The sequence below is a fragment of the Panthera tigris genome, chromosome A1 (genome assembly GCF_018350195.1).
Source record: "Panthera tigris isolate Pti1 chromosome A1, P.tigris_Pti1_mat1.1, whole genome shotgun sequence".
In the NCBI taxonomy this organism is placed as follows: domain Eukaryota; kingdom Metazoa; phylum Chordata; class Mammalia; order Carnivora; family Felidae; genus Panthera; species Panthera tigris.
The window spans coordinates 104,595,533-104,606,565 of NC_056660.1; the positions used below are offsets into that span (position 1 = coordinate 104,595,533).

At 41.5% G+C, this 11,033-nt stretch overlaps 1 protein-coding gene across 3 annotated transcripts in view; it reads left to right on the plus strand.

Moving 5' to 3' along the window:
- The window catches only part of PRRC1 (proline rich coiled-coil 1), a 36,817-nt gene extending 26,638 nt beyond the window's left edge, over positions 1 to 10,179 (plus strand). For all 3 annotated transcript variants that reach the window (XM_042983132.1, XM_042983146.1, XM_042983136.1), the window contains 2 exons: positions 788 to 890; positions 7,076 to 10,179. In XM_042983132.1, coding sequence (XP_042839066.1) covers positions 788 to 890; positions 7,076 to 7,285 — 313 coding nt within the window. In that variant the 3' untranslated portion in view covers positions 7,286 to 10,179. The remainder of the gene's footprint in view (positions 1 to 787; positions 891 to 7,075) is intronic.
- Positions 10,180 to 11,033: the final 854 nt, after the last annotated feature.

The window sequence follows — 11,033 nt, forward strand, 5'->3', positions numbered from 1 at the left end:
CTTCAGTGAGTCTCATTTTCAGCAAGTGCTTGCCTAACAGTCACTACAGTTATACACAAGTTACTGATGAGTATGCCAAATAAATAGTGTGATTTAATGTGGTTATTTTGAAACCAGATTTTAGGATATGAATACTAAGAATGTAATGTCTGATCATTTTAATCCTCAGCAAAACTTATTCTATATTTTACTTTGCTGTTTCTTTAAATATGTAAATAGAAGTTACCTAATTCATTTTCTCTTCCATCACACTTTATTAGATCTACATATTTTTAAAAATAGTGAACTTTTTTTGCTCTATATATCCTCTTGTTATTCAGGCTTATGATTTCATGGCATCTGGTGGTTGCATAATTCTAGTTATCTAAAATGCTGGTAGTGTTACAGATGACTTAAGGCAATTATAAAATGTATTTTTATAATTTATGAGTAACTTTAAATAGAAGAAAGTTTTCTTGAAGTGTTTTTAAAGACTGATTATCAAAAAGGAGATTTATTTCCTCTGAATGAGCTTAATTTGCTATTAACTTTGCAAATCAGCCACGTATTAACAATGGAGATGGTAATGTAAAATTTCTCATATTTTACCAAGTGTCCTCCCTCCTCTTGGAATTAAGCTAATAGGTAATTTTATATATTATTCTTATGGATTGTTTTCTTGAAAATTGATTAGAAAAACATTTCCTGTTTGAACGATAATAGTTTTTGGGTTGGTTTTTTCTATTCACTGTAACTTTTTTTTTTTTATGGCACATCAACAACTTAATCCTCATCCATCCCGTTGTAGGTGGTTTGACATTGGCTGTTTGATAGTTGAAGATCCTGCCCATGGCATTCACCTTGAAACGTTTACCCAGGCCACACCAGTGCCTTTGGAATTTGTACAACAGGTTGGTTTTCTCCTTTTTCATTATACTCCACAGAAACTTGAAATACTGTTTTAACAATAAAAGCTTTTGTTAGATTTTTCACTGGATATACGTTTTTGATTTTGCTTCTTAATTCTTTCCCCTTTCAGCTTTTTCTTTTTGCTTTCCAATTTCTTTCAGGTTGAGTACCTTCCTTGTTTTCCAGCTGTCTTTGAAAAGATAATACTTGACAACCTTAATCATTATTTTCCTCTTTTGTTTTTATGATTGTGCTGTGCTACTGACAACAGAAAAACGATTTACCAGTTCTGGTTTTATATCCACTTTTCGTTAGTGGATACCATTTTGGTTCCCTTAATTATTCCTATCTTTTGTCTTGATCTTCCTTTTTAGTTCATCTTTTCTAACAAGTTCCTGGAACTCAGGAAACCCACTTTTTCCCCATTATGGATTTATTATAAAAGGATCTAACTCCAGAATGACTAGATGGAAGAACTGCATGGGGCAGGGGGACAGAGGTTCCATGCTGGCTGGACCCTCCACTTTTCCAGATTTGTCATGTTGACTCAGAAGCTCTCCCAACCCCATCCTTGGGGGTTTTTATGGCGAGTATGTTATGGAGGCATGTTACCAAGCCCATAGGTTCGGGCTTTCAACCTGATTAACAAAAGATATCTTTGTGGTTCTCAGTCCTTAAGAAATTACAAGGATGGTAGGAGCACTGTGCCAAAAACTGGGGTCCAAGATCCAATATGTATTTCTTACTATAAACCACAGTATTACATGTCCACCGCCTGATCTTCAAACACAAATTCCTTATAGCAAAACCACCACGATGGTTTAAGACAACTTGCACATTACTAGAATCCCATTCAGTAATAATTATCTAGTCTGTCATCACGTCCTGTCAAAATGTCCACAGGGAGAGGCCACTCAGGTTTGCAGTCTTCTGTTGGCTTCCTAAACAGGGTGTGGTGGCCTTACCCTTCCAGGCCTGCGGTATAATGGAGCTCAGAGCCAGCGTTAGCTCTTGCCCTGGCCTTTTGAGGTGTTAGCATAATGTTTGGTTTCCCTCATTGTATAACCCATTAATTCGTTCCTTTACCCATAGCTACTATTTACCCTCTTTTCCTTTTCATACTCAAACTTTTTCCCTAGCGTCTGCTGGCATGCTTTGGAGGCAGCCGTAGTAGTCTAGCAAGTACATCCCCACTCAGTCCACTTGTATTCAGACAAGGTGAGGTTACACAGGTACAGAGATCTTGCAGGTTTGCTTCCAGACCTGAGATAAAGCTGGTGTCACAGTAACGCATCTGAAATGTGTTTCTTGGTTTCTCAGTGCAGACGATGGTTATGTTTACACTATATTGTTAAACGTACAATAGCATTATATTTATTTTTCCCCATGTTGATAAAATAGTATTTATTCTCTCAGCTCTCGTAAAACTGGCAAGTTTAATTCTCTACTTAGCGATTTTTTTTCTGGAATTATTCCTCCCACTGCTTCCGGTCTTATTTGCCTCTATCCCAAATTAGCATTATATTTAAAAAAACAACATGACGTTTATACCTCAATTAAAAAATACATGACTGCTAAAAAAATTCATTTGGGCATCGAGCAAGTTGTAATTATCGATCACAGATCACTAACAAATAATGAAAAAGTTGGAAACCTGGTGAGAATTACGTATTTAGGAGACAGAGTGACAAAAGCTGTTGGAAAAGTGGCACCAATACACTTGCTTACTGTTGCCACACATCTTCCATTTGTAAAAAGTGCAGTACCAGCAAAGCGCAGTAAAGCGAGGTGCAACAAAATGATGCCTCCCTATGGTGGGCTGTCTCCACCACTGGTACGTGTAGCCACACTCCCTGTCACCCTGTTTTGCCACAGAGAGTGAGGGCACATCCTGCCCCGTAGGCCCTTAGGAACTTTGTAACGTCACGTTTGAAACCATACCTAGAGTTTCTTGCTTAGGAGTCATCCCTGTTTCCACGTCTGTGTTTGCAACATCGAACAGGGGAATGAAAAGTTGAAGTGATCTAAGGAAGAAAGAACAAGTCACTATACCAGGGTCACCCTCCCTTGGCCAGAATTGCAGCGTGAGACCATCATCCTCGTCTGCCCCCTGCCCCACGTCCACAGGAAAAGAGAGCTTTTCATCTTTTCATCCTACTCATGATCAGTGCCACACTCATGTGAGCCAGCACCTAAATGCCTACACCTGCAGCTTTTCAGACAACCTGTGTTTCTGTTGCCCATTTCTGTTCTGGACCAAACTCGTTCTCGAAGGAGGATATCTCTGTCCATCGTGTCCATTGCTGGACACGGGCTGTCAGGTGTGTTCCTTGCTCTGGAGAAACGCTCAGCCATCCAAATTGGTACAGTATCTTCTATTCAGGTTCTGTTAGGGTGTCTGAACATCTGCACCTACCCCTTAGTAAGGAAAGCTCCATCCAAAGTCAACGTCTGTTCCTGCCACGGCCCATCTGTAGCCCCCAGAGCTGTCACCATCAGTCTCCTTTGTCATCTGTGTTTATGGTCTTCCCAGCAGGGAACGTGCTGCATAACCATTTGCATGCTTTCTGTCTCCGGTTGGGAGACAGTTCATATTGGCATTTTTTTGTCTCAGAGAATGCAAGAGGACTCTGTCTAGATTCAGCCTACCTCTGTATTTATCCACTCATTTTGTAGACCCAGGTAGCCATCTAAAGCAGGGGTATCTTTAGATGTTTGTCCATTCCACTCACCTTCCAAACCTGGAAGAAGTTCTGATGGGATCCTATCCTGCTTCATTGCACCCCTCAGATTCATTTCCACAGGGCTGTGCCCCACATGGGCAACCTTTTAATAGGTAACATATCCAGTGTGCCTTCTTGCCCGACCATATGGTCAGACCATTGGCCACTGCCCTGAGTCAGTAAAAACTGAAACAGGAAAAAAAAAAAAAAAAACACTGGTAAAACCCCCAATCATGCTGAGAAAATAGTGTGCATTTTAGCCCATGGAGCTGATTCATTTTTACCTTCTTCTGTCCAAGTGATGGCCTTCCAGATAGACTGTCCCCTCACCTGTGGAACTGCCATCCACGGACCAAGCAGCTAGCTCTTTGCTCTTCAGTTGAGAGTTGTTCATAGGGCACGGTCTACATGGCAGTTGGTTCTCAGAGCTTTTCCCATGGCTCCAAAGTGAGTCCTAGAGGAAAAGAGGGGCCCTGGTCATGACTGTCTCCCTAGGCATCATGATCCTGTATGTAAGCCATTTCCATATTAGGAACTTTTCCTGGGCACTGCCGTCCTATTAAGGGATTCTGCGATATCATCCTAGATGTTATGCGTATTTTACATTTCAAAATCATTTTATGTCCTTCAGTGAACGGGGTAGCTTTAACTAATAGTCTGGTAGCAAGGTAGTAAATGCCCCTCAGATGGAAACATGCTACTCCGGAGTCCCAGGAAATGTCGCTGGATGGCACTCAGAATTCTGCCATAAGCCTCAGTCTAAGCTCCACATCGGACTGTGGCATAGAGAGTTTGTCACTGCCAGCTCACAGCTTCTGCCTCACACAGTGTGGGCTCAGCCAGTCCTACTGGTTACTGTATAGCATGGCCAATAAATGATACTTGAAGGGTGAATTGACAGCCCTTCACTAGGCTGGGGAAGCTTTCCACAGTGATTACAGTGTCCATGCCCAAAATGCAATCAGATAAAAAAAAAAAAAAAAACACTTCACATAAAGCCTGTTCAAACCTAACAGTTTCCTTACACATTGGTACTTCGATCTGTACTTTCATCCCCCTAACGCTAGACTCTATTTGGAGCTCGTCGACAGGATATGGTTTTACAATAATAGGCAGGGCACCTATTCCCCAAACAGACATGATCACCATTTGCACATAAAATCCAAGTCAAGGAGACACCTTCACATAAAACCTGCTGAAACGATTCAGCTTCCATAACCCAATCAACCCTTCCATTTTCACTTTCTAATTGTAGCTCTCATCACGGCTTCACCAGTAGGCCTGGTAGTGCAGCTCGAGGGACTTGAAACCTCTCTTCTCCACTCTTGGCCATTGTCTCTGCTTGTGTACACAGGTCTTTGTGTTTCCAGCAAGAGGGACAAGGGATAGGTCTTCCCTCTCCGTTGACCACCTTCTTAGTGACCAGAGTTCTGAGAGGTTCTTTGTGTTGTCCATGCATAACTTGTACCTTGGAGAGGGTGGCCTTGAGGCTAGTGGCATAAGCGAAGTCAGACAAGTCAAGTTGGGCCCAGCATCAAGGCTGGACTCACCATTTTCTTTTAGAGTGTAGCTGTGGTAGACAACAACCACCAAGGGACTATTGTGCCTTTTTGTTAATAGTTTGCATTTCTTTGGGTTTCCAAGAAATCAGCTTCCCAGGAGTTGGACCCATCTCTAATTTTCACTGGTAACTTGACCTTTTAGTAACCGAGTACATCCCAGATGCTGTTCCATGCAAGTGGTGGCCGCCCCGCAACCAGACGGTCTTCCTCCCTCATTTTTCATCTTTGTTCTTGGCAAGCTATGTGTTTCCATGAGCCACGGCTGTGCAAGCCAGCTACCCCTTCTGACACCTACTATCTAGGTCTCCTACCCATTTCTAGTGTGTGGGAGGGGTTTTTCCACACCACCCAGCAATTCTAGGATACCAGCTGGTATCATACATTGCAGCTCCATTCCGACACCATCTTCCTGGAGATAGTGTCAGATCCTATAGGGTAAGGACTCGGTCCTACAAGATAGCCCCTCCCCAACCTCACACACCAGGGCCAAGTCCAGGTTATCACCTCTGCTTCTGGCCCCACTGCCGCACGTTGGTTCTCATAACACCTTCCTTCTCAGGAAGCCTGGTGACTCATTAGATGGCTTGCCTGTTACGAAAGGATACAAGTCAGAAACAGCCAGATGGATGAGAGGCAGAGGACAAGGTACTGGGAGAGGGTGCAGCGCTTCCATGCCCTCTCCCAGCCTGCCCCTCTCCCTTGATCTCCACATGTTCGCCAGTCTGGAAGCTCTCCCAGCCCCATCCTTCTGGGTTTTTATGGAGTTCATTCGATAGGCATGATTGGTACATCTGGCCCGTCGTTACATGGTCACCTTGCAGCCTCCCTCCCTCCCCTGAGTTGGGAGGGGATGGGATGACCAAGCACAGTTGACCCGTGAACACCATGGGTTTGAACTGCACAGGTCCACTTACACGCAGACTTTCTACAGTACAGTACTTATTTTCTCTATGATTTTCTTAACATTTTTTTCTGTAGCTTACCTTATTGTAAGCATATGGTATATACATAAGGTACAAAGTGGGTCTTAATTGGCTGTTATTACAAAGGCTTCTGCTCAACAGTAGGCTATTTAGTAGTGAAGTTTTTGGGGAATCACAAGTTATATGTGGGTTTTTCAACTATACCAGGTGGTCACTGTCCCTGACCCCTGCATTGTTCAGTGGTCACGTGTAAGTATATTTTTTATTGTAAGTCCTGGTATCACCCATATTCTAGCCTAGCCACGATAGGTTTATGCCAGAAACGGCCTGATGGTTCAAGCAATAGCTCATCAACTCACACAGTTCAAAACCTATTGAAGAAGAAAAAAGTATTTCCACAGAACTGACACGTATTTGCTACAAATAACCACAGGGATAACTTGTTAGCAAATCGGGATGAGAAGGGTATGTGTGTACTGACAAAGCAAAAATCAGACCTGCCGATAAAATGTTAGAACCTCAGACATGCCCCAGACTAGACACTTTATAAGTGAAACGTGTAAATGAAAATTTGACATGGTGGAAAGGTTCCGAAGAGCACACTGATGAGCGAGGGACTGTGGAAAAGGACGGGAAGGTGCGCTCTCTCACCACTCAGCTTGTTAACCTGGAACAACACACTGACCGGCACTGAGACCTCAACCCTTGGACACTGAGCTCTGTTGGAGTCGTTCGATTAAGGCTGGCATGACATGTGAGCAAGAGAATGAGCTTACTGTGGACAGTCAACACAGGAGGTGTGTGCAGCATTGTTCTAGGTTCTTCTGTAGCCTGGTCACTTCCTGTAGCTGCTCCCATAGCTTCTCCGGGTTTGTCCTCATCTGTAGTAAAAGTAATCTCAGAGACTTTGGAATGTCAGAGCTAGGTCCAATCGTTTTTAAAATGTATTATAAATCTGACAAATTTCCTTTTTCCATAGGCTCAAAGTCTCACTCCCCAAGACTACCATCTGAGGTGGTCAGGCCTTTTGGTGACGGTGGGTGAAGTTCTGGAAAAGAGCTTAGTAAATGTCATCCGGACTGACTGGCACAGGACGTTCACTGGCATGTCTCGGCGACAGATGATCTACAGTGCAGCCAAAGCCCTTGCCGGCATGTATAGACAGCGCCTGCCCCCCAGGACCGTGTGAGGGAACGCTCGCCCCGGGCACGGAGACTCCTTCGCTTGGGGCCTGGTGGTATTTAGACCTTGTACCTCCCCTAAGTGGACAGCTTCAGTGAACGCAGCCGTCTTGATAGTTTGTGCGCTGCGGTTGTTCTTTTTTAGAAAGGCACGGGGTCATTCCAGTAGATGAAAAGAAACAGATCCTTTCTTTGATCGCGTCATTTCGTGTACCACAGTTCTTAAAAAAGAAAATCTATAAATATTTTTATAAGATACTTTGATATACCAAATTTATAAGGTGCAAATTCATGTGCCTACTACATTTAACTTAAGGATATGTACTTGATTTTTTTCGTTAAGAAGACCTAACTCATTAAAGAACGTGTCATTGTTTCTTCTATTTCAAGATTAATCTCTTCCTTCTTAGTTTTTGATGCTTCTTGTGTGTGCAGGTGATCGGTCAGACACTGAGCCATGTGCTCATAGTTGACCCTCAGACACCTTGCAGGGAGATGGTTTGCATTTCTGTGCATATTTTTTACATGGGCCAAAATAATGAAATTGATAGTTTTGTTGGTGTTATCATGTACACACATACATAGTCTAAAAAAGGAAAAAAAGATTTTTTTCGAAGTAAGTTTTGGCATTTCACAGATTTATACTCTCAAACATTGGCGTGATGGGTGTTCTTTGCTGTGGCTGTGGGACAACTAAGCAGCACATGATTCAAGTGTATTTTACATCAGAAACATTTGGGTTATTTTCATATAATACTGTTCAGTATTTCCAAGTAAACTCTGATGTTGGCCATTATTTCTCTTTCCACTTGTGTTTTCTCAGCCGTTGTAGAGAAATTGTTCAGAGGAATTGCTTTGTTATTTATGGGATTGTACGCCTCTCATTTTAATTAAGGTTACTTAATATTTAGTTTGCCTTAAACACTGCTTTTCTAACCTGGTGCCATTCTGCCTTTACTCTTTATGGAAATTTTCAGTGAAACTATTTAATACTCATTCTGGTTTATCTACTTCATTGTGTTTGTATTTAGTGAAAGCTTCTTTTTCCCCCAAATAATATATTTTACCGTTTTTGAATTTCTACAAATCAAAATTTAAATAGTTTTGTCTTATACTTTTGGACTCTATATATGCAAGTTCATATAACTTTTTTGAAGACAGTTTCTTACCTAAATGTAATTTAATTTTTATTTACTCGTCTATACAAGTCTTTAGATGGACCAGAATTAGCACAATCTTATAAAGGGTATCAAAGCTCTTACCCTGCACTGTCATTACATGTACCGGTTTCTTTGTATTGTTGAGTACTTAATTGATCTGTGCTATTTTTTACCTGAGGATGAGAAGCATTAATTTCACAACTGTGGTTTGGTGAAATTCAGACTTGTCTGTCATTAAAAGTAATGAGAGAGAGAAAAGACTTGTAACCAGCTGCTGTGGCATAATAGGGATCGAATACTTTTCTCTCCTCTTTTATTGCTATTTGTGGAACAGTCTATCTATGTTTCCTCCATCTTGTTAATAAAAAAGAGCTTTTCTCTACCATGTACTTTTCTCCTTTATTTTTAAAAAGGTACTCTTAGCTAACGGTATTTTATTGCGGCATTGGCCTGAGGAGAAAACACTGTTAGGGATGAAGGGTGCCCCTACCATATTTCTGCCGCTTTCCCTCCTGTTATAGCGAATTTTATAGATCCTAAGGAATGTCTGTTTTATTTTAGCAATTCGCAAATATTTTATGTTTTTAAGGACACAACAACGGACCTCCCTCAGATGACAGTTTTCCCACAGTTCTCCAGTTATTCATTTCTTCTGCCACTTGGGTGAAGGAAGCCAAGTGATCTCCCTGCTCCTGCCAATTTGCTGAGCCTTCCGTTCTCTGGATCCGGGAAGGGCACATGTGATCTGGTTCTGGCCTCTGGATTCCTTTCTCGGCCATTGAAAGGCATCTGAGCGTGACTGCCTGCACACATGCTGTATTCCCAACCTCAGGCTTATTTTTTCATTGTTGGCTTTCTTTGTTGTACTCGGAGCGAGAAGAGTAACGCGTGATCTTGTTCACGCCCTGGCAGCGGCAGGCAGGCAGGGTTTCCTTGTGCTGACATAAGATAACTCAGGTCATCCGTCAGCCCAGGGGCTCTTTGCTTTTTTGTCCCTCAAGCTTCTCAGGAAAACCAGACTTTAACATGGCTCTTTACTTCTGGCCACGATACGTTTTTCTTCTGAAGTGCTCAAGTAATTACTTAACTGAATTCTCTCAGCTTGTACACTTTTAATTCAGTAGTGTCCAAGACAACAGGAAAAATGCAGGAAGAGTCATGTAACCTCAGTTGACAGAAGGTTCTCAGATGGTTCAGTTCAAGACCCTCCTCTTAATAAGCTTGTCACGTAACTGGTCCCAGAGCTTTGCCACGGACTCGTGCAGTTGGAAAGCTTCAGGTAGTCTTTGTAGTTTTCCCCTCCTGGTCTCTTTACTACTTCTCCATTCTCTGTTCCTTTTTATCTCAAGGATTAATGAGGTAGAAAATCGAGATGACTGAATATACAGCCAAATGGTAGTGCAATTCTAAGTTTAAGGAAAGTATTATATGCATGTATTCAAAAATTATGCAAATTCGTGATATACTCAGGGTCAGATAAATTACTTTAATATGTCGTTGAATTTACTTTGTTCCTCAACTATAAAAAACCCTAAACCGGTATATGTGTTCTCTGAAGCCAAATTGGTATTTTGTGACCCAAGAGATGTTGGGTTATGTATAAATTATTTAAAAACTTGGATTTTTTACTCCCAGAATATGATGTTCATTCTTCAGATCCTATGCAGGATGACATATTGGATAAAAACAATTTTGTAAGTATGTAAATATGTCATAAATAAATAATACCTCAGTTTATTGCCCTAAGGTGTACAGTGATTTTTTTTAAATGCTAAGTCATATTAACGTTGTATTAAGAGGACCTACATTCCTTCATCTAAACTAGCTACTGGCTGTCAAGAATTCTTACATGGTAGCAACTTAAAACACATCTTCCCAGTTCAATGGTAGCATTCAGATGTACTAGAAATGCTGATTTCAAGTTCAGAGAACTCAGAATATTAAGGGGAGAGGATATTCTGGAGATAGAGTCGATGGGCAAGAAGTTAATGGCCTGCATTCCTGAGATCTCTTGACTAGGGGGTTAATTTACCCTTAACCTCCACAAACACTTTCTTTAAAAACACAACACAACAAAACACCCTTGTTATATGCTATTCTGAGCCTGTGATCTCAGGGCAGAGAGTTTTGATTTGGTAGGCAAGGGTGTACTTTACAAAAGACAACGAAATGTTCATGTGGGTGTTTTGTTTGTTTGCCAAGGGAAAACAATATTGTTTGCAGTAGACTAGAAAAACACCCACTGGGAACCTAGGAAAGGTCCTGTTAAATTTATAATCTGTTTCAGAATTAACTGGAGGAGAAGTTTGGGCAAGAGAAACAAAATTGACCAAAGGCCAATATCAAGGTGTAAAAACTTACACATGAAGGATATCTTTGAAATTCTCCTTAATGTGAACTCACGTGAAGTAATTTCAAGCTGAGAGAAAACCAGGAACTGACAGTTACGTGATAAATGCATACTGCTGGTTAGGTAGTGCAGTAGAAACGTATTTTTATAGGTGATGGAAGTGAAAGAGAATCAGCTGTTCCATCAGTATCATCCCAGCAAGTGAGTTACAGAGAAGGGAGTCACATGGAGGGTGTTACCAAACCC